This window comes from Macrobrachium nipponense, chromosome 1 (assembly GCF_015104395.2).
Source record: "Macrobrachium nipponense isolate FS-2020 chromosome 1, ASM1510439v2, whole genome shotgun sequence".
Lineage (NCBI taxonomy): Eukaryota > Metazoa > Arthropoda > Malacostraca > Decapoda > Palaemonidae > Macrobrachium > Macrobrachium nipponense.
The window spans coordinates 54,198,322-54,222,967 of NC_087200.1; the positions used below are offsets into that span (position 1 = coordinate 54,198,322).

The window sequence follows — 24,646 nt, forward strand, 5'->3', positions numbered from 1 at the left end:
CCAGTCAAAAATTGTTAGGTTGTTCTGACTAGTGATTGGGGTGGGACAGCTTTGAAGGTCTGTAACATATTAAATTAACTTTTGAAATTTGCTGGTCAAATCAACCCCTAGGGGACTGAATCACACGACTGATGTAGATGGTGATATGAATATTAATATGTGTAGTTTTATTATCAATTTATGCAGTATTTAATCATTAAACTATTTATGTTTTCAACTTGGTTTTAGATAGTGTGAATACCGAACTCTCACAATCACATGTTGAAAGAAATAATTTGAAGATAGAAACTCTGAGAAAATTTTATCATCTTTCTGTCTTCAACTTAAAACTGGCTTGGGCTTCTGTTCTGTTATATAAAATCCAAAGGCTACATCAAATTCTGTTTTGTATCAAATAATTCTTTTTTGATTTAGTCAAAATACAGAAAATAATTAATTAGTTTTCTTGAGGATTGTCTTTTTTTTATTTTTATGATGCTGTCTGATTTGTTCAAAAGTTGACATAATGCAGAAGCTTCTAATGTAACAATCACAATGATAATATTAACAGCGACAGGTACAATTTGTGGCGATGTCAATACTGACTGACAAAGAAAATAGTAGCACAATCTAAAGGCTCGATCAGTGGTTTAATGAAACAAGCATGCTGTTATTCAGCAAGTAAATGGTTGATTGAGTATAATATGATATATCAAAGTAATAGTAATTTTGCAAATTTTCTTATTTTGTCCAACATTTACAAGACGGATGTCAACATTTTGTGGGTCTATTGTACATCTGGTCAATGGGAACATAACGCATTCCTAAACTGTGGAAAGTTTGCAAATAAAAGGGGCAATGCCAAAGTAAAAACAAATACAATACAGTATGTATTTATGAAAGACTGCCAAAATTTGTCAACCAATTGTCAAAGGTAGTTGTAGCTTTCCAGTTTTAACTAACACACATCTAAGAAATTCTAATCTATAAGATCACAAATTTCTCTAACAGAAAATGTGGCAATACAAAATGAAAAATACAGAGAACAAGAGCAGCAGTGTAGAGAAGCAGTAATTCTTCTGTATACAAAATTGAACTGACACAGATACAGTCATGAAAGACTTTAAATGGAATCAACTTCCTATGGTCCAGTTACTTAAAGCAAGAAATATAATAGTTATTGGTATGTAAATGAAATCTTTCTATTACCAGCTTAGATCCTTACAGGAAAATATCTTCACATGTCAAGATTAATCCTGAATTTACAGACATATGTAATCTCTGGTGATATATTAAACAACGAGTGTCAGATAAACATACGAAAGAGACTTGTTGATTACAACTTACACCATTAAAGTTTCCCATTAACATTATATTCCCTACTTTGTTTACCTGTTCCAAGAAATATAAACAAAAAGCACACAGTACTGCATATGAGCTTAGTACAAATTCCCCTGTGCAACACTTACTTTAAATAGTGCATTTAATAAAAATATAGACAATGAGTGCATATTGAAAACTACACAATGCAAATTTGACATTTGTCTGTTGCTTACTATTGTGCAGACACTAGTCAAGAGGTTCACATAACTACCACTTGCTGCTGCACAAGTAAAATGAATTCTCTATATCATTCATTATACCTTGGTGGCATCTAAAAAATAATAAGACTGTGTACATGCAAATAGAAATACAAGTCCTACTGTAGTAAAAAAAATATTAAGAAAGAACATTTGTTGTACAAAGGAAACAGCTCATCCCATAAAAGTGTCATCATCACAACTTCTTTTGATTTGAATTGCAGTGATCTGAGGTATTTCAGGATTTACCTCCAAATATACAAATCAGTCACTAAAAGAATATCCACAGTCCATTTTCATTTTCAAGATATGCACCCATTTAACACCATAAGCAATGGGTTTCACTAGCCTCACCAAATAAGCTTATATCACTACCTCATCCCCAGGTACTCAACTGCATTAATCCTTAAGTATTTGTAGTAAAATTTTGAATCATTAATATTAAAATACCTGACACTTATTAATCCTGAGTAAGAAAACAGAACTAAACATTTTAGCAATAAAATATCATGGTATCCTGATATGTATATCCAATTGAGTTCTGGTGTCAAAAACAGTGAAAATGTTTATAGGTTTGATAAAGACAACAATGGTTTGGAAACACATCAAGTCCCACCTTCACATATCTCATTTTACACTAAACATTATGTAACTTCATCAATAATCAGAGAAATTGTTACAGACTCTGAATATGAAGTAAAGTTTTCTGCCTGGTTTAAAGAAAGCTTTTTAACTCACTGAGACATGATGTTAGTACTCAGTAATTAAGTTATACTTGCTACAATAAAAATTTCTTTCAAGTCTTATTTTAGTTGACATAACTGACACAAGAATAATTTTGAGGCCAAACATATGAAACTTATCTTGAAGACCAGCCTGCATAAAATATTCTAATTATCATACATTAGCTTTTATGAGCTTTCATTTAGAACTAAAACAATCAACTATGGGATTCCACTACTAACTTCATAATGAATTGTAAATTCCATTCATTCTTGTATTTTACAGTACACCTCTTATGCAACTGAAGAATTTATTCTGCACCATCACAATGGTCAAAGTAGTATTTCTGACTGTCTAATCACAAGAAAAATTGGACTGATACACTTTAAACCCTAAATTATTTGTTATAAATAATAAGAAAACACGTAATACATTTCCCCTGGAACAAAGTTATCTTTGCAAAAAAGTAAAATGCTTAACTCGGTATTAGTGAATACTTTACAGTTAATCCCCATAGGGGAAACAGCCTACAGTGCTTTGAGTAGCACACTATTGACAATATTAAGGATTCTTTGCTGGCTGTGTCCTTTTGGTCCCCAGTGGCACAGCTGTAGTTTAATTCACTCCGTTTAATCTCTTCCCTTCCTTCTTCCTGTCTTAACTTCATTAACTTTACTTTAAAATCCAGAAGGAAACATGGAGATAAATTATTGCCCAATGCTCTCATGCATACAATATTCAATAACATTGGTAACCATTATTTTTGTTCACAATAATAATAACAATAATAATAATAATAATAATAATAATAATAATAATAATAATAATAATAATAATAATAATAATAATAATAGTAACAATAATAATAATAATAAAAATATAATATTATTTTTGGTTGAATAGCTATGACTAAATATAAACTAAATCACATGGATACTGTACACCCTTATTAAAACTATGAAACTCAAAAGCTTTTTCATCAAACTTTCACTGAAGGTTCCACATTACATAATGCTCAGCAGAAACCCTGTTGATATAGAACAAATTCATTAGCATCAAAATAAGTTTCAAGCGTGCCACACCATCCTTTGATGTCATCTTATTCATTGTGTTCTTGAATCACTAAGTATTAAATTAAAATCTGCAAACATTTCTACAAATTATCATATAAGGCACCAAATTCATTTACTTTTTCTTGGTGCTTTGCCAGTAAAGAGTTAGTATCAGCCATATAGGTAAGTTAGGGAAAGTTAAAAAAAATTGTATTCCTAACCCAAATTTCAACATCACATTTCATAGATAAACAAAACAAAAGACAGCTTTCTGTAACCAAACTTTCATAAGTACAAAATGACATATAAGATTAAGGTAGTAGAAAAGCATTTTCAAGAAAGTATGGTCAAAGAGTGTATTCTTTATCAACCACATCAAAATGACCTTTAAGTTCTTCCTCTACATATTCAAAACTGATAATTTTAAATTCCTTCTTTGTCTCCCTAGAAATATCCATACTACAGACTTCCTTTAAAACATCAAAGTCATCCAGCTCATGTTCTTTCCACTCTATATCAAAATGGTCACTATCCAGCTCATTCTTTACCATGATAAGCTCATTGACCTCATGATCCTCTTTCACTACAACAAACTGGCCTATAACATAGTCTCTCTTTCCCCAGATAGAACCATCATCCTTAGTCAAACTAAAATAATCTGAGGATGACTCATCTACAGCTGAGGCTTCAATTTCCTTATTAGGGCTCGGAATCCTTTTCATCAAACTTTCGTCAGAGGGGAGGACCTTCTCATAAACTTCACGTATATGGGTCTTCACCTCTTTATGAATCAAAGAATGTTTAAACAAACCTGATTTTTCTATAAACTCCTTCCCACACACACCACAAGAATACGGTTTTTCACCAGTGTGGATTAAGGAGTGTCGTGATAATGTTGATTTTCTAGTAAACTCTTTACCACATGTGCTACATGAATGTGGTCTAACACCTTCATGGATTAAAGAATGTCTTAATAAATCTGACTTCAACGTAAAGCCCTTCCCACATGTGCTACAAGAGTGAGGTCTAATGTCTTTGTGTATCAAGGAATGTTGTGCAAGTGTAGATTTGAGAGTAAATTCCTTGCCACATATACTGCACGAAAAGGGCTTTACTTCTTCATGAACTGAAGAATGCTTTCTTAAATGTGACTTTAAGGTAAATGCCTTACCACAAACACCACAAGTGTGAGGCTTTTTACCTTCGTGTATTAAGGCATGTTGCGTAAGACTTAATTTTCTAGTAAAGCTGTTACCACAAATGCTGCATGAGTAAGGTTTTACATCTTTGTGGACTAGGGAATGTCGTGCAAGACTCTGCTTTAAAGTAAATTTCTTTCCGCATGTAACACAAGTGTGAGGTTTTTCTCCAGTATGAATTAAGGAATGTTGTCTTAAGTGAGTGTGTTGTGTAAATTCCTTACCACATATTGTACATGAATGAGGCTTTTCCCCTGTATGAATGAAGGAATGTTGTGTCAGGGCTGATTTCAGAGTAAATTCCTTACCACATATGTTACAAGAATGGGGCTTGATCCCTTTATGAATTAAGGAATGGCGGGAAAGGTCCGATTTTTGAATGAAGTCTTTACCACAAATATTGCACGAAAAAGGTTTTTCTCCTGTGTGGATTAAAGTATGCTGCCGTAAGTGTGTGTGCTGAGTAAACTCTTTCCCACAAGTTCTGCAGGAGTAAGGTTTTACATCTTTATGAAAAAAAGAATGTTTTGTTAAATGTGACTTTTGCGTAAATCCCTTGCCACAAATATCACATGAGTGTGGTTTTTCACTTTTATGAGTAATAGAATGCCGAGTTAGGCTGGACTTTTGTGAAAAATCCTTACCGCATACATTACAAGAGTATGATTTTATTTTATTCTGGCTACCAAACAATGCTGCCATATCGGACCTAAAACAATTAGATCCAATACTCTACTACAAATGTACTAATCATTATAAAATAATTCATTCATTTGACTGATGATCTATATTGTAACAGACAAATATTATAAAATTCTAACCTGTAATAAGCCACTTACTTTAAAAGCATGCACCAAAGACTTCTCTTATTAATAGCAAACAAGAATAGTATTCTATTCTCAAACAGGTTTTTAATTCAAGCTGCAACTTACAAACGTACAAAATCAAACTTTCAGTACAATTTACATTAATCTTTTCTTTACCTCATCTTCATTTTCGTCTTCTAGCGAACAAAGCAACAAGAATTTCAGAGCTTTCTCTAAAGGTCTCATCCTGAAAAGAAAAAAGAAATAAATACAATAGTCAAAAGAAAGCTTTAGAATTTGTCACACCATTAACCTATAAACAATATGAGTAACACCTTTAAATTCACCTATTAGCAGTACTGGCCATAAACAGCCATTAAGATGCTGCATAACCTATGTATTTGATTAAATCTTACAAATAAATGCAGACTTTACAGTATCATTACCATTTCATCAAATAGCTTCCACAGATTCAGCAATTAAAATAAAGCCCAGAAATACAATGTAGAGGATGGTTTCCTTGACATATCACACCCTGAATATAATAATATAAACAAGGTTCCAGGGATGATCATCCAAGGAGTTTTAGCATTCTGAGACATTCCAACATGTTTATCATGGCAGACACCAGCAAAATGACAAATTTTAAAAGCAGGCTATTCTACACAACATGGTTGTTTGGTAGTTGCACTACTGGTGGAAGAGGTGAGGGGTACCCTCACCCCTCTCTTTCCTGAGTGGCATAACCACTTGCCTTATAGCCCAGGTAAACGAATGAGGGGTGGCTAGAGGTGGGCACTTTATGTAAAGACTTCAGGTTTGTATGATAGGAAAAATACAAATTACTTTTAAAATTTGTAATTTCTTCCTACACAAATATGAACCTTTGATCTTACATAGGAAAACTTACTAATCGGTGGGAGGATGAGTAGCCTTCCTAACCGACTGGAGGTTTGCCTCACCTAGGATTTTTATGCATTCAACTTACCGGGTACCTGTCAGATATATACTTAGCTATAGACTCCGTCGTCCCCGATTGAAATTCGAATTTCGTGGCACACGCTACAGGTAGGTCAGGTGATCTACCGCCACGCCGCTGGGTGGTGGGAATAGGAACCATTCCCGTTTTCTAAGACAGATTTTCTCTATCGTTTGGAATGTAAACATACGTTTGCAGTTCCTCCTGACTTGGATTTTCGTGTTTCATCGCCATCGATCTTCTGGGCTATCTTTTGCAGGGAAGTACTGGGTCTTTGGTTCGGCATACGTTTATTAACTGTTTTAACGAATTTGGCTTCGAAAATTTCGAAGAATACATTACGTGTAACTACCGAAGTTTTCGGTAGACACTTACATAGTTTGCAAGAAGGGAAATATTAATATTTATTCATTAATGGGTAATAAAAGTTAAAATTGATTGAGGCTAACTTCCTTATCGAGGAAGTCAAAAAAACATAGAACTAGTTACGCTTCCTTTAGAAGTTTTATAGCTCTCTTACTAATGAGCAGTTAGAGCATTAACAGTACTAGTAGTGTTGTATCCTCATCACTTCTTACTTTACAGAACTACAAATTCATATTGCAATTTGAAGATAAAGGAATATAGCTCCAAAAGCGAGCTATTAGAAGGTAAGAAGTGAATTAGTGTTTCCCCATTGCAATGAAGGGTGCGTCTGATCGGCTTCATCTCGCTCCCAGGCCTAGACCTCTTCCAAGCTCACAGGCCCAGAGGAGAAGGAATGTCGGAAGCCTTAAGGAGGTTATGGAGAATCCCCACCGATCAGGCGTCCCCTCGGCAGTGTCTGTAGAACGTCCCAGACTGCCAGGGATAGCCATTGGAAAGGCATCCTAAACAGTGTTTCCCCCTTATGGTTAAACCTCCTTACCCTCGGCGGATGAGGAGAAGGAAGATTCATCAACGAAGATTCTTATGAATATACAAGATAATCTCGTTTATGTTATGAATAAAGAAAGAGCAAAATTGGATGGTTATAGTATCATTACTAAAGCATAGCTTCATCTAGGCACTAGGTGCAAGTCAAGTGCCAGGTGCCTGCTTAGACGTCTACCATGATGAAAGATCCTCCCAAAAGCGCATGAAGGAATGGCATGGGGAAGGCACATAGCCAAAGGCCATACCACGTTGAATACCGCTTCTCTTCCGATCAACGAAGTTCAGTAACGTGGGGTCTGGTCAGTACGTGGATAGGTGCCACAGGATAGAGCGGTGACGTCACAGTCTCTCAATGATAGAATTCCTTCGCCTTTATAGTAAGTGAGGTCTAAGGAACAATAACCTAAGAAAGGGATTAATCTCCTTCTGATCTTCTCGAATGGGAAGAAGTTTAGAAGACGAGGCTCCAATGAGGAAATACTTTCAAATTATAAAATTCTTACAGCATCCAGGATTTCCAGCTTCTTTGTGTTGGAAGATGGAAATTGAACAGGGTATCCTCTTGAGATTTGTCACGGGATCAGTTTTTCCTGACGGGGGCGCGAAATGTCGCACAGGCGGCTGTCGCCCGTGTCAGGATGTGTTTGAATCTGTGGGAAGTTTCTCTGGAAGAGAACCCAAGAACATACTTCTCGTGAAAGAGACTCTAGTGGTCGCATAAGCGACTTCGTCTCTATCACATTGGTTTGATTTGGAGAGAAGTTTTTTTTGTAGGATCAGCCTTCACCTGCCAGGTACTCAAGATGTCGCACAGGCGAACGTAACCCTTGTCAGGATGAAGGTGATTCTACTTTAAACCCTTTACCTTATGAAGAGAGGCGATCTCCTCGGGTAACTCACTCTTTTCCCAACATTATGGGACAAGAGATGGAAAATATCAGACTAGGAAGTCAATGAGGGTGCAGGTCTTTCAGCTTACAAGACCTTAGCAACCCTTTTATTGCAAGAATTCGGAGAGTCTCTTGAGTTCTGCCACCCCTCCTTCTCCTAGTTCGTTACTTTTAAGAGGATTATAAGTCATCCTCTTCTGTATATATGCAGCAAACCGATTTTCAGAATGAGAACTTTGCAATTGTTTGGAATTGGACAAGACTTGTATGAGCTCGCATTATTTGATTAGAGGCTTTTTCAAGTAATAGAAGCATAGATTACAGCATTATGTCCATGGATAGGAAGCTTGAATGATTCTCTTCGATCCTTATTTCTCATTAGGATCTCCTTCGTCTAGTACCAATTCGTTTTATTGACGAAAAGAACGAAGTTAGGAGATTTTACATTCTCTCTCGGCCTCGGCGAGGAATGAATGTAGTAGAGAATTCACCTTAAGACTACAGTATGATCATGTCATATACATATACCGAAGTTGACTCTATGGTTGACAACTGAATTCCTAGTATCCTTACAAAAGTGTTCCTAGTTTAATTCTGTTTACCGCAATGTAAGAGAATTATAGAGGATTCTTTATGGCAGGAGTTATCTCAGGCTTTCGGGAAGCATATGTAGAAAACATAATCGTATTAAAGAACGAAGATTGCTCAGGATAAGTTCGATAAGTCTGTTGGGAATCATTTTCTTCGTGGCAGAAGTTGTTTCCCTGATCTCAGGCTTTCGAGAAGCTTGTTTAGAAAGCATAATCGTATTAAAGAATGAAGATTGCTCAGGATAAGTTTGATAAGTCTTTTGGGAATCATTCTCTTCGTGACAGAAATTGTTTCCCTGAATGGACTATATATTGTCCATAAAAGTTTTTCCTACTGAGAACGGAATAAATATAGAAGGCTCAATGTGCCAGAAGAGCCAGAAGCGTCAGCCTGGCGCAAATGCGCCAGAAGAGCCAGCCTGGCGCAATGCGCCAGATGCGCCAGAAGCGCCAGCCTGGCGCAATTGGCGCTAGAAGCGCCATCCAAGATAATTTCTCGTTTTAGCAAGTTATTAACCTTAGAGTTCACTAGCCTCTTCGACAGAGGCGTAGTAACGGCAAGTTTCGTTCCTGATTTCGTTCCCCTTCTAATCGAAAATGGGTTCGATCCCAAGGAACTGTGAAATTATTTATTTTAAGCATTTAGGCCAATGCCACAGCTCTCTCATATCACAAAGAGAATCAAGAATCTCTTTTTTCGCCCAGGTTCGCGTTGACAAAAGAGAACCTGTTCGGAAATCAGACACGGAACGTAACGATTCTTAAGAGATTCACTGCAATATGTTGCACGTCCGTGAGAAACTTCTCGATAGACGATAATAATTGTGAAATTATGTCTAGCATCTATTGGAGAGAGTTGTAAAAAACCTGAGAGAAGTCTTCTTCATAATCGCTTCGCAAGGTGGAAGACGACCAGGCTTCCTATAGATTACTTCATTATTCTTGACTGAAAAGATGTAGCAATTTACGCCATCTTTGAGTTTTAAGAAAGGGGAAAATAAACTTTAGTCTTTTTCCCCTAAATATAATTCTTAACAGATGTTAAGATAAAGGGCGTCAAAGGAAGAAAGGATGATACTTTATGCTTCATTTTTGGCCTTAGATATATTGGATTCACAGAGATCATAACGTTCTTCTCACAGCATGTTTCGTAAGAAATTTCCCAAAGATTCTGGAGGTTCTATTAGAATCCAGTATATAGACCTGTAAAACCTCTCCATTCTGAGTCGGTCTGCGTGTAGACTGACCAGAAGTAGACATGGTAAGAGGATTTTTTCAAGGTAAAAGGCAAGGTCATGGTAAAACATAAGACTTTGCTGCAGATCTGTGTGAATAGGGAAGCTGTCCTCTTCCTATACCTCTGTTGAACCAACATACGGGGTGTTTTCTTCCCTTTCAGAGGGAAGAATCACCTTTGTCTTTATCTTTTATCAACAACGCAGTATAAGGTTATATTCTGTCTCTGCAAGGAGAATTAGATATAGCAAAGAATTAAGATCTTCGGGATCTTATACGATACCTCTATACGATAAGAGTAGGATATCATGCACTGAGTATGGGATTCTTTTTGTTTGGAGTCCTCAGATTCCGTGTTATGACAAGATGGAACTGCTCCTCATACTTCTTTCAGAAATTTTATGAGGGAATTCCTCGTTTCTCTCGGTCCTATACGACCAAGAAGAAAAGGGAATTTTTTGTGCATTGGAATCTCGCATCAGATTCTATGGGAACTCGGCAATGGGTTCTTGCCAGCATAATATGTCTGGCAAAAGAACTAAAACCCTCTGTTCCTCACTCAACGCTCCAGATAAAGTTTAGTTGTTCAGACAGGGTCCTTACATTTTCATCTACAGAAGAAGAAATGGTGGAAACATTTGCCTACAGAGTTTTTGGAATGTGATGAGGGCTCAAAATGCTGCCCAGTTAGTATTAAGAGGGATATATATAAAGAGCTAAGAAATCAGGGGTCCGCCCAATTTCTACTCTGAGTCTCCTTCAACTTCCAGGCTCCTTCCCTTCCTTCGGGCAAGGATAGGGAAGATTCTACAACTAGAAACCTCATCAACATGTAAGAAGAGATCTCGGTAGCAACAGAAGTAATCACGAAGGATCCTTTTCGGAATAAGACTCTTATCTCTCGTTCTGTTAGATTTCATATCAATTATGGATGTAGTTGACTACTTCTCCTTCCCTTGCCGGAGAGGCCGAGAGCTCAAAGTGGAAGAAGGTCTTCCACCCTTCTCAAAGTCTCCTGATAAACTATTGTGGTTGTTTAGGACTTTCGGACAATGTAGCGCCAACTAGGCGCTAAATGCCATAACAGGCATAAAAAAGCCAGAGGCAGACAGTCCCAAGAATCACTGTCATTGTCTGGTGAGGAGAAAGAGTGGGCCTCCAACCTGGCTTAGATTTGCTAGAGGCAAACAAATCGGACAGATAAGAGAGTTCGATGGGGACATCGACAGACATCTTCGAGACTCTAACAAGCTCGAAGCTCTAGCAAGTGGGGAGGAACCGACCAGGCTCCAGGCAGGCGCAAGGCGCCAGCCAAGAGCGAGGAGCCAGGCAGGCGCAAGGAGCCAGGCAGGCGTGAGGAGCCAGCCAGGCGCGAGGAGCCAGCCAGGCGCGAGGAGCCAGCCAGGCGCGAGGAGCCAGCCAGGCGCGAGGAGCCAGCCAGGCGCGAGGCGCCACAGCAGGCAAGCGCGAGGCGCCAGCCAGGCTCTAGGCTTCATCCAGAAGAGATCCTTTTCTAAGAAAGCCCTGGTCTTCTTTGAAACTATGTGATCACTACAACACTTCATGAGTATCTTGGTGATTCCTTCAAACAGCTGAGAATTAAAAGCGAATGAAGTGCGAGCTTTCATGAATTCTTGTTCTTTCCATAACAATATGTCATTAAGTACATATTAGCTGTCATTTACAGGAGATGCAACTCTGGGTTGACCTCCCATTATACAAAGGATGTCAAGTTGACCTACGAGAGATACGTCTCTCTGGGTTATACGTGTCTACGGATAAGTTGCTGGGATAGGGAGTCGACACTGATCCTTAACTAGTGAGTTAAATCTTAATTTAACGGAATTTTATTATTTGGGTTGTTTGAAAGGAGTTTGGGGATAACTCTTTTTCAAGTTAAGCACAAACCCTCGTGTGAGGATCAGGTGATCGGGATCGGTGTTGTGCTCCTTAATTATGCCACTAGGCATAGGTGTTTTGTCATGTAAGTGGATAGGACCCCTTTGACAAATAACCATTAGATTTCATACAATCAACTTACCTGTCAGATATATACATAGCTAAGACTCCGTCGTCCCCGACAGAAATTCAAATTTCGCGCCACTCGCTACAGGTAGGTCAGGTGATCTACCGGCCTGCCCTGGGTGGCAGGACTAGGAACCAATCCCGTTTTCTACTCATATATTTTTCTGTCGCCGGTGGTATCAACATCGTTGCTGCCTCCTCTTGACTGAATTCGCTTTTCTAAGCAATTGATCATCTTTTTGTGGACTTTTGGTGAAGTACCTGGATCGTGTTTTGGCATTCGCTACTGTGGACTGGATTTGGACTTGCTTTTTTATTTTTTATTTTTTCTCCAGAATGTCTGATTCAAGTGTTGTGTTAGAATGTGTGTGAATGTAGGCTGCAAGGTGAGGATACCGAAAGCTTCGGTTGATCCTCACACTGTATGTCGCAAATGTAGGGGTTTTGATTGTTCTATTTCTAACACCTGTCATGAGTGTGAAAGGTTGAATGTTGAGGAATGGAAGACTCTAACTTCTTACTTGAAGAAGTTAGAAAGGGATAGAGTAAGAAGGGCGGCATCTAAGATGGCGGTAGTTGTACAAGGCCTATTGAGCCTTTAGACAATTCTAACTCTTCTCTTAATTATGATTCTCTATCAGGACCCTCACTGACTGTACATTAGATCAGCTTCGGAAATGCTGAACTGAAGGCTACGATTCTCAGGATGAAAGCCGAAAGGGCTAACATAAAAGGTAAGGATGGTGAAAGTGACCTTTAGTGAAGTGAGTGTCCCCAGTGTTGTGGAGGGGGCGTCTGACCGTCTCTGCGACGCTCCCAGGCCTAGACCTCTTCCAAGCTCCCAAGCCCAGAGGAGAAGGAAAGTCGAAAGCCGTACGGAGGTTGTGGAGAATTCCCCCCGGTCAGGCGTCCCTTCAGCAGGTGCTGTGCATAGACAGCCTGCTCAGGACCGCTATCGAAAAAGCGTCCTCAGAGAGTGCTTCTCTTCGTCCGCTTCTCCCTCTCCTAAACGAGGGTGGAAGGATTCGGACTTGTCCAGGCCCCTGAAAAGGCACTGGAGAGATCCTGGTTTGGATTCAAGCCCGGAACGCTTTTCGGAAGAAGAACCTCCTTCTATCAAGAAGGCGAAGAGGGTTTCGCCGTTCCATGATCGGGGCAACACGCTTTCGAGGTCTTCCTCTCCCGTTCAAGAAGACGCAGGAGAAGCGTCCAAAAGGATCATTTTGGCGGTACAGGAACAGCTTTCCGCCCTAGTAGGAGTACTTTCGAAGGATCCTCCTCGTAAGAAAGACGTCAGACTGCCGGTCAAGAAGACTCGTCTTCCTTCTCCCACCAGGAGTGAGGCTCCTGCGAAACGTGAGTCTTTTGAGATCTCAGATAGAGACTCGTGGGAAGATATGGATCCGCCAGACAAGCGCGTAGCAACAGCTAAGCGCGAGGCGTCCTACAGACGAGAAGCGTCCTCTAAGAGAGAGTCAGAAGAAACGCATTGCAAGCGCGGAGTTACAAACAGGCGTGAGCATTCATCCAAGCGTGAGGCTCAAGAAGAACAGCTGTCACGCAAGGAGGGGACTTCAGGAAGACGCGAGTCTTCAACAAGGCACGAGGTGTCAGTCAGGCGCGAGACGGTTCAGAGGCGCGAGACTCCAGTCAGGCGCGAGGCGCCAGCCAAGCGCGAAGAGTCAGTCAGGCGCGAGACACTAACCAAGCGCGAGGATCTTGCCAGGCGCGAGGCGCCAGGGTCCAAGCGCGGAGCAAATCAGCCAGGCGCCCCGAGACGCCAGCCAAGCGCGAGGCGCCAGACAAGCGCGAGGCGCCAGCCAGGCGCGAGGCGCCAGCCAAGTACGAAGAGCCAGTCGAACATAGGAGCTCTTTACACTCTCTTAGCCCCTCTCCTATTAGGAGTTTGTCCCCAATAGAGAGAATGGTTGGACAAGAAGACCAGGAACGAGAAGTGGTCTCTCCTGCTGATCCGATTATGGAAGAGGAATCAGAGGACGAGTCTCACAGTAAGGAAGGACTGTCGAACTACAAAGTCTTGACAGCTCTCCTTCTCCAGGAATACGGAGACGCATTGATCCCTGCCGCTCCTCCTTCGCCTCGTTCTCTGTTTTCATGCTCGAAGACTCCGAAATCGTCGGCTTTCGTGAAGATGAGACCGACGATTTCTATGAAGAGAGCTCTGCAATCGCTTGATAACTGGATGCTTACTAAGAAGGAGCTTGTAAGGACAGTCTTTTGCATGCCTCCCCCTAGACTGACCGGCAAGAGAGGGATTTGGATTTGGGACCAGACTGGGGAGAATATGGGTCTCACTCTCCCTGCTCAGCTGAAGCTGACTTTTCCAGTCTGGTAGACGCATCCAGGAGACATAGCCTTCACACGGCTAAGATTACTTGGGGCCTTTCAGAGTTGGATCATCTCCTCAAGGGACTTTTTCACATTCTAGAAGTCTTTAACTTCCTAGATTGGTCCCTTGGGGTGATGTCCAAGAAGGCTCATGCCCCTGAAGGGCTAGAAACGGATGTTCTCCTTGCAATTCTGTCATGTATTGACAAGGCGGTGCAAGACGGCTCAGGGGAAGTTTCTTCCTTGTTTGGAGCAGGTCTCTTGAAGAAGAGATCTGTGTTTAGCGCTTTCTTGACGAAAGCAGTATCACACTCACAAAGAGCAGCTTTGTTATTCGCCCTAGGTCTGAGTTTCTGTTCCCGTCACAGTTGGTGAAGGATATTTCCCGATCGCTGACGGAGAAAGCGACTCAAGATCTTCTCCTGCAATCGTCCAGGAAGAAGAGACCAGTAATGGTGGGTGAAAAGAAAGTGGCGTCTACTCCTGTTCGGCCCTTTCGAGGCGGCCCTCCAACTAGAGTTACCGCTAAAAGGAAAACGACCGAGAAGAGAGGTCGAGCCTCGTTCCGCCCCTTTAAAAGGGGAAAGTGAAATGGCGCTCCTCCAAACACCAGTAGGTGCCAGGCTCCGGGGATTTGCGGAAGCCTGGACTCGCATCGACACAGATCCGTGGTCGATGTCGTTCTTCTTCAGAAGGGATATCTCATTCCTTTCCTGGACAATCCTCCCTGACGTCAACTCCGAGGGAATTGTCCGCCAATTACAAGGACCCTGTGTTGAAAGATACTCTTCAACAAATGGTGGATCAGATGTGGGACAAGAGAGCTATAGAACTTGTGCTGGATCAAAGCTCCCCGGGGTTTTACAATCGTCTTTTCTTGGTTGCGAAAGCCTCGGGGGGATGGAGACCAGTTCTGGATGTCAGCGCTCTGAACAAGTTTTTGTTCAAAAACAGAAGTTCTCCATGGAAACCTCTGCTTCAGTCCTGGCGGCTCTTCGCCAAGGGGATTGGATGGTGTCTCTGGATCTCCAGGACGCATATTTTCACGTCCCGATCCATCCTTCGTCGAAGAAGTACCAATCCGTTTCATGACGGGGGAAGGATCTTCCAATTCAGAGCCTTGTGCTTCGGCCTGTCGACGGCGCCTCAGGTTTTCACGAACCTTTTGAAAAAATGTGGCGAGATGGCTTCATCTGAAAGGAATCAGTATATCTCTTTATCTAGACGACTGGCTTATCAGAGCAAAGTCAGAGGAACAGTGTTTGGAGGACCTGAATGTGACACTAAACCTTATAAAGACTTTAGGATTACGCGTGAACCTCGAGAAGTCCCAACTGATCCCCAGCCAGAACTTGGTTCTATCTGGGGATTCGGATGGATTCCTTCGGGGTTTTCGAGTATTTCCTTCTCAAGAGAGACTAGCGAGAGGTTTAGAAAAAGTCTCTCTCTTCCTAAGGAAGGAACGGACTTCGGCGAGGGAATGGTTGAGCCTTTTAGGGACCCTTTCCTCGCTCGAACAGTTCTTTCACCTAGGAAGACTTCATCTCCGTCCTCTTCAGTTCTTCCTCAGAAGTTCGTGGAACATGAAGACAGGACTACTCTCGGACTTTTTTCCCATTCCAAATCGGATAAAACGACATTTAGAATGGTGGTTACTCCCACTGAGGGAAAACAAAGGTACTTCCCTGGAAATACAGAGCCCAAACCTTGTATTGTTTTCCGACGCGTCGGAAAAAAGGATGGGAGCAACTTTGGGAAAGAGAGAAGTGTCAGGCACTTGGAATGCTCTTCAAGTGTCCTGGCACATAAAACTGCAAAGAACTGCTAGCTGTACACCTAGCTCTAAAGAGCTTCGAACCGTTAGTTTGCAACAAAATAGTTCAAGTGAATGCGGACAATACAACCGCTCTAGCATACATTCGGAAGCAAGGAGGTACTCACTCGTATGCCCTTTACGAACTCACGAGAGAACTTCTGTTGTGGACATCCCAGAGGAACATCTCTCTCTTGACGAGGTTCGTTCAGGGAGTAAGGAACGTACGAGCGGACAGGCTGAGCAGGAGGAACCAGGTCCTTCATACCGAGTGGACCCTCCACTCAGAAGTTTGCCTCAAGCTCTGGTCTCTTTGGGGAACTCCTCATGTCGACCTCTTTGCCACGTTCCTCTCGAGGAGACTGGAAGTCTTCTGTTCAGTGGTAGAAGATCCCAGAGCTCTAGCAGTAGACGCCTTCCTACTAGATTGGTCTCAGGTAGACGTTTACGCATTTCCCCCATTCAAGAGTTCTGGGGCAAGTACTCAGGAAGTTTGTGACTTCAAAGGGGACAAGAATGACCCTGATAGCCCCCTTTTGGCCAGCTCAAGAATGGTTTCCAGAGGTACTGGAGTGGGATAGTAGACTTCCCCAGATCCCTTCCACAAAGGAGGGATCTTCTCAGACAACCACACTTCGAGAGGTTTCATCAAAACCTCCCCGCTCTCGCTCTGACTGCCTTTCGACTATCGAAAGACTTGTCAGAGCGAGAGGCTTTTCTAGTAAAGCAGCAAGCTCGATCGCTAGAGGGCCCGGAGAACTTCCACTATCCGGGTTTATCAATCCAAGTGGGAAGTTTTTTAGAAGGTGGTGTAAGTCAAGAAGTTGTCCTCCTCCAGTACCTCTGTAGCAGAAATAGCTGATTTTCTGTTATTTCTGAGGGAGAGTCGCAGCTCTCCGTAGCCACGATAAAGGGCTATAGGAGTATGCTATCGGCCGTCTTTAGGAATAGAGGCCTAGATTTGGGAAACAATAAGGACCTGCATGATCTGATTAGGTCATTTGAGACCAAGAAGTATAGAATGACTTCTCCCCCTAACTGGAATCTAGAACGTAGTACTGAAGTTCTTGACTTCAGAGAGATTTGAACCCCTTACATTTGGACCTCCGTTTCGTGATATAACGAGAAAATGTTTATTCCTTTTGTCACTGGCAACGGCAAAAAGGGTTAGCGAACTACACGGCCCTTAAGTGACAAAGTCGGGTTCGGTATAGATTCAGCCATCTGTTCTTTCAAGGAATTATTCTTAGCGAAGAATGAAAATCCTTCGAAACCCTGGCCGAGAAACTTCGAAGTAAAAGGATTATCGGGTCTCGTCGGCAGGGAACCGGAGAGGTCTCTTTGCCAGTAAGGGCATTAAAGTTTTACTTAAAGAAAAAGGAACAGTTGGGAGGTTCTAGACAAGGCCTGTGGTGCTCAGTGAAGGATCCATCAAGACCTATGTCTAAGAATGCATTAGCCTTTTTTGTCAGGAGCGTAATTATGGACGCTCATAAGGCTTGCACGGACGATTCCTTAAAACTCCTAAGAGTAAAAGCTCATGAAGTGAGAGCAGTGGCAACGTCTCTCTCTTTTCAGAGAAATATGTCGCTGAAGAATATCTTGGAAGCGACATATTGGAGATGTAATTCTGTGTTTGCGGCTCACTATTTGAAGGACGTGCGTGTGACCTATGAAAAATGTTTTTCAATTAGGTCCTTTTGTGTCTGCGGGCACAATCCTGGGTACAGGAGCTTACAACAATCCTTAAATATAGATATTTTCTAATCTAGACTTTCTTCTGAACAAGTGCAGTTGTCGCACAAGCGTCCAGTCACTTCAGTTCAGTAAGGAACTCTTGTGATATCTTGTAATAGAAACCTTAAATATAGATATGTTCTAGACTTTCTTCTGAACAAGTGCAGTTGTCGCACAAGCGTCCAGTCACTTCAGTTCAGTAAGGAACTCTGTGATATCTTGTAATAGAAAATTTTTTTTAAATTATTGTGTACTTGTGCATTGTGGTTTGAGTTACGGTTGTTGCGAAGAGTTGGGGATAACTCTGAGCAATTTTTAATACTAACATGGTGGTTAGGATCAGGTGGTCGGGATTGATTGTTTGCTCCTTAATAAGGTGTGTTGTCATGTAAGTGGATCAGCACCCATTGACAAAGTCCTTTCAGGCTCTGCCGAGTAAGTGGATAAGACCCCTTCGGCAGACCCACAAGAATTCTTGGCCATAGATCACATATCTCGCTAAAGTTTCTTGAGGTGATGCAGACTACGGGGTGAAAACACCCACGGAGTCTACCACCTATCAGGTAGGAACAAGGTTTTTTAATTTATACCTACAACAGATGTTGTTTACCTGTCTATTCTAGTAGTAGCTGTCTCTTACCCTCCACCGAAGGGTGCCAATCAGCTATGTATATATCTGACAGGTAAGTTGATTGTATGAAAATGATATTGTTATAATACAATAAAGTTTCATACATACTTACCTGGCAGATAATATACGATTAGGGCCCACCCACCCAGCCTCCCCCCGCAAGGGGAGACAGGTGGAAGGAAGAAAATATATGAGTAGAAAACGGGATTGGTTCCTAGTCCCTGCCACCCAGGGCAGGCCGGTAGATCACCTGACCACCTACCTGTAGCGAGTGGCGCGAAATTTGAATTTCTGTCGGGGACGACGGAGTCTTAGCTATGTATATATCTGCCAGGTAAGTATGTATGAAACTTTATTGTATTATAACAATATCATTTCTGTCAAGTATGTGGATAAGACCCCATTGACAGATCTACAAGAACTCTTAGCCATAGGTCACATCCTCGCTGAGGCTCTTGAGATGAAGCAGATTCCTAGCAATAGCTAGGAGGTCAACCCTTCGTCTAAACACATAGGAACCAAGGTTTTATTTATTTATTACCTACAACGTATGTTGTTTCCTGTCTATTCAGTAAATTAGCTGTCTCTTACCCTCCGCCAAAGGTGCCAATCAGCTAAGTATATATCTGACAGGTAAGTTGAATGCATAAAAATGTTATTGTCATGATACAATAAAGTTTTATGCATACTTACCTGGCAGATATATACGATTAATGGCCCACCCAGCCTCCCCTCAGGAGACAGGTGGAAGAGAAAATCTGTCTTAGAAAACGGGAATGGTTCCTATTCCCGCCACCCAACAGCGGGGCGGTAGATCACCTGACCTACCTGTAGCGTGTGCCGCGAAATTCGAATTTCTATCGGGGACGACGGAGTCTATAGCTAAGTATATATCTGCCAGGTAAGTATGCATAAAACTTTATTGTATCATGACAATAACATTTTTTCCTGGTTGTGTAATGTCGAGCAAAGGAATCAGTGCCATGGCTCTGATCAGAGGAGCAAAAAGTGTGCTCGACTTTCAGACTTCTGGGCTTTTCAAAGTCAAAGTAGCAATGGGTTTGAAAGCAGCATCACTCTGAAAAGGCTATGAAGAACATTGTATTGGAGACCCAAAGGAACAATCCCATTGTTGGCAAAAGTCTCATCCCCAGATTGCTATAAGTACTGACAAATCAGTTTAACAATCTCGATGTAGGATTTATGCAGTTCAAGAGCATCCGTGTCCTTGGGGAAAGGACCCTCCATTCCTTCCAAATTGCGGTCTTCCTGAGTTACCCTCTCTGCAGGTGAGAAACCTCCATGATCCCTCCCATGGTTCCCAGCATAACCCAAGGACGTTGAAGGAACAGGTGAGAGGGGCCTGGCACCCTTTGTTGACCTGTTGGAGACTGAAACCTTGGCAGGAGAGGAGGAGACTTGTGGTGGGCTGAATGTAGGGTATACTAATTGTACTTATGCCTGAAATAAATGTAACCTTTAATGCTTGCATGCTAGGAATGACAAAATTTCATTGTTGCCAATTTAGTGGAGCTTCACACATGCGCCAATGCATTTACAAACTGTTCCCATGAATTCTAGTGTTCATAGTAATGCATTAATGATAAAATTGCTCTAACATATAAATACTACAAATAGACACACTAATTTCACTTATTTCCCCGGTTTTGTGTAAGTCTTATACCCAGTTTGGAGGGTAAATACATACACTGATAAACAATAGGAGAGCGAGAACAACACCGTAGCTACTGTTCACAGCAAAACCATTGATATTTGAGTCAGGAATCTAGTTACTTTTTCAACAATGAATATTTTCAGATTAATTATCATGAATATGTAACAAATTTATGTAATTCATAACCTTACACTGATGTTTAACTATTTATTTCAAAATTATCCTCCGCACTCTTCTATCCTCCAGAAAAATCGCGAGTTTCCTTGGACTCGAGGGCGGATAGCGTCATTGTTTAAGATTGTTGTGAAGAAAGTGTCCCAGCATCAATGGGTACAAGTGGTGTTCTTATTTAGCACAGGAAATGGGAAGTTTGTTGACACATGTGATTCTGCAAACATCGAGATAGTGTCAGTCTTCTACATAGGGGGAAACACCGCAGTGGATCCATCGTCATCACATGTATCAGCATTAATCACTCGATATTTAATTGGTGAGACAAGAATACAATTACATCTTTAAACACCATTCAAAAGATTGAAGTTTCGTCAACATAATGTCATATATGAAAGCGCCATACAAACTAAAATAGGAATGTGTGGTCTTCGTAAAATCACAATTCTTGGAAATAAATTGTATTTTTCCTAACTATACAAACCTGAGGTCCTTTACATAAGGAATTACTTTCAGCGTAGCTGGAATTACAGCTGTTAAATTCTTGAACAAGGTGGTTAGGCAGTAACTAGCGTGTGGCTGGCGGGTAGGCTAGCCTGCCCGGATGTAAACACTCCACTTTGCCTTTCAGCCCAGGTTCAGATTGAGGGGTGGCATGAGGTGGGCATGTATGTAAAGGACCTCAGGTTTGTATAGTTAAGAAAAATACAATTTACTTCCAAAAATTGTGATTTGTTCCTACACGATATACAAACCCTTGGTCCTTTACATAAGGAAGACTCACTGATTGGTGGGAGGAATCTGAGTGAGCCTCTAGAACTGACTGGAGTCCTACACACCTAAGCTACTCCTCCTGGTCGTAAGAGCGAGGAGGAGTGCCCTGCCTCTGACAACTTGATCGGAGTATAGGAGCTGCATGATCAAGAGTCAGACTTCTGGGTCTTTTCGAAATGAGTGAGAAATCGTAACTCATCCGAAAATGGGCTGTGAAGAATATTTAGAGTCAGAGACATTAATGCAAAGTTCTGGGAAGGGTTTGCATTATTGCCAGTCTCCTTCCTCCCCTTGCTAGAGGAAGGAGCAGGATTGCTTCTATGATTCTGATAAGAAACATAAAAAGGATGCTTTATGTATAAGCTTACCACATCAGTCATCCGACCAGCCAGTGTAAGTTCGAGTCCTATCCTCAACCCGAAGCAAGAGGAGTGGAAGGACGAGGTGAGGAAGGTGAAGAGGCCAGTCACTCTCGCATCCTTCTTTCCTCTAGAACTGCATACCATAGGCGAGATGCAACTTGTCCTCTTGAAGCAGCTGGGTAAGCAAACACAACCTGCAAGCATCCACCACAGGTCCAAGGAAATGAGGTTCCAAGGACCTGTGGGCAGGTCTGAAGGGAAAGATAAATATGGTTGCAATGACCTTATATATCTTCCTGTCCGACATATTCTTCAGAGTGATGACAAGTACCCATCCACTGGACTATCCAACTGCAGAGAAGTCTCTCACGGTCTCATAATATTCCGCAGCGGATAAAGACACCAACACTCCATGGTGGGTGTCGATCCTCATGGGTACAAGAACACGCCAATAGGACAAAGTAATGACTGATCTGGATCAACCAATACAAAGTCCACAGCGTAGCTCATGACGGTCTCGGACTCTTCAACAACTGCCGACTGACTGCGCTCAGTGTGAGGTGAGCAGTCATGCATCCAAGACGTAGTCACACGACACTTGCCTTTGGAAGGGTTATGCCGAGAAACCATACAAATCGTCTATCTTGTTCACCACCGATGTTGGGAGACGAGATGGTAATTCTCTCAAGGCATGCGCCCATCAGACAATAGTCAATTGCCTTCTAGAGACCGAGGTCCCTGATTGCAAGACAGAAGTTCTCATAGTAGTTGAATCTCAACTAAGGAGAAACAATACTATATGCCAGTAAAAGGCTAAGGTGATTTAGGTGAATGCAGACCTACGTCTTCACAGCTGAATCGAGAGAAGTTAACTCTCAAGATTCTGAAGGTAGAAAAGTCCCGTTGATGACACAAATCAGTGAAGTCGGCTTTAATCCCTGTTGTTTTACAGAGGACTGAAAACGCTAAACCACTATCACATTGCTGTTCGGTGAGAAGTCGGAGTTTGCAATGAACGCGGAGTGTCTTTCAGTAATGAAAACCCAGGGACTGTACTGCCTGAAGAACGGCTTCTCATGGGCTTGATCAGGGAGGATATTTCTATTACTTTGGAAGTAGAACTGGCAGGGCGGGGAACAGGCGAAGTCTTCCGTTATTCATCTACAATTCGGGGTGAACAAAGAATAATTGAACACCTACAAATTACGAGATGTATTTAGAAGACAAACTCAGATGTCTGAAGAAATCATTCTGCATCATCGCAGCGGCAGGTGCGATGAAGCAGAAGACTAGGCTACAGACTTGTTACCATGAGGTAAACAGAAAGATGATAACGAGTCTAGTGAGATATCTGTCTGAAAATTCTCACAATGGCAAAAGGCGATGCAGTAGAGATGGTCATACACGTATGCGAGAATTCCAGCCAACCAGAGACCTAAGTCTGTGATTGCCGGTCAGAGATTTGATTCGGTAGTCAATCATCGCAGAGGAGGAGAGACAAAACCCGAACGAACAATCTTGGAGAGCCAGCAGGACTGGCAGGCAGCCCGGAACACAGCAAGCTCTTGCTCACTTGTCATCCTGAGTTGCCAGGTAATCCATTTCGTGAAGGAATGCGTTCGGCTAGAACCATCGAGCGCAAGAAAATACGCTCTAGCATTTGCATGTTAACCGAAACGGGTTTTGGTGAATGTAAACGCTGTGGTGTTGTTGTTGTAAACAATACCTCTAGTATCTCAAAATTGAAACCGGTAACTCTTGGGAGGCTTGCAAGGCAGTCCCAAGTTGTAGTTCAATTAAGTGAAGATACTATCGTCTCGGTCACATACCTGTACCCGTAGAGTTAACTACAGTGTTGTGCCTATACCTCGGAGAGTTCAACCGATAACAGAAGCATGTCGCGAGAGAAATATACATAGTATATTTGCAGGTTCCTGTACATAGACCTCCAGCCTAAATTCTCTTCCATTCGAGGAACAAGAATAAGGACTGGAAGCCGACCTCCTTCATTCTCTAATGAAGAGAGCGAAGGTGAAGTTTTCCAGAAAGAAGACTTCTAAAGTGATAACAGGATACCAAAGATGACTAGTTCAAGCCGAACTGGGGGTTACCAAAACAGTAGCACTGGAGAGGCATTCAAACAGATTGAACAGATTGAGGTATGTTCGGTAAAATCCTAGGATTGAACCAAAAACATAGTCTCTCGGGTTCGAATTCCGAGGGGTAAACTCCACCGAATTCCTCTTCTTTCCTTGTTTCATTCTGGTATACTCAAGAAGTAAAGGGAAAAGAGAGGAGGATTGACTGTTATTGCCCTTTCTTCTCTATCCCGGGGGTGACCGCCTACTGAGGCGACGGACCATCAGGTCCATCCAGGCTGAGCCCCTCCCGAGATATACTTCCTTCAGCAGCAGTACTTCCTTCAAATGCTAGAAATTCCAGGAATTAATGGTTTCCAAGGAATTCGAGCATTCGGCGAGATTCCCGATTATCGTAGTAACAATTATCAGCAATACTAGTCTCTCCCACTCTGGACCGTGGCTTGCCCAAGTGTTTGCAGATCGTAGAAGACAAAAACACTCGGAGAGTGCTAGAAACTCCGAAGAATTTTAAGCGCTTGGCAAAACCCCCCAAAATTTCATCAGACGATCATCGGGTGGTGGTCCTCCTGATTCCCGTAGAAATCGAGAAGGAATGGGCAAGATCATTCCTCAACGACGGGGACTTACGTCTGGTAGGACCCGAAGGTCCCCCCAGGAACACAGTCCACGACGCGGAATCCTACGGAGAAAGCTCTGCAGGATCCCTCCCATTCCCATCGCAACCATAGGAAGAGAAGGAACAGGGGAGGAAGATTGGACACTCTCGCTCACCTCCCCAGTGGAACTAGCAGTCGGAGAAGCGAGTACGGGCAGCCATCAACCTGCAGTGATGGCCGCTCCAAGTTTAGGAAAATGTTACCATCTGGAGAAAACTTTTTCCTGAGGACGGTTACGAAACTCGTACTTTAGGCTAAACGTCTGCCGCCACCGTGACCATCGTCTGGGTGGGGCTGAGCGTGCACCTGACAGGAGAGAGCCGATACCGTCCTCCGACACATCCCAGTCCTCGTCGAGGCCAAAACCTCTCAAGATGACAGAAGGGGAGCCCACACCAGTCT

At 42.1% G+C, this 24,646-nt stretch overlaps 1 protein-coding gene across 4 annotated transcripts in view; it reads right to left on the reverse strand.

The window, feature by feature from the left end:
• The window catches only part of LOC135219310 (gastrula zinc finger protein XlCGF57.1-like), a 66,437-nt gene that overhangs the window by 29,674 nt on the left and 12,117 nt on the right, over positions 1 to 24,646 (reverse strand). The window contains exons 2-3 of one of the 4 annotated variants that reach the window (XR_010315403.1): positions 5,517 to 5,586; positions 664 to 3,309 (exon numbers count right to left, since the gene is read on the reverse strand). Coding sequence is in view for 2 of the 4 variants with exons in the window: in XM_064255969.1 (XP_064112039.1) it covers positions 3,682 to 5,235 (1,554 nt within the window). In the remaining 2 variants the exon portion in view is untranslated. Of the gene's footprint in view, positions 1 to 663; positions 5,587 to 20,370; positions 20,568 to 24,646 lie in introns of those variants that run through there. The other 3 variants (XM_064255969.1, XR_010315404.1, XM_064255968.1) reach the window with 3 other exon arrangements.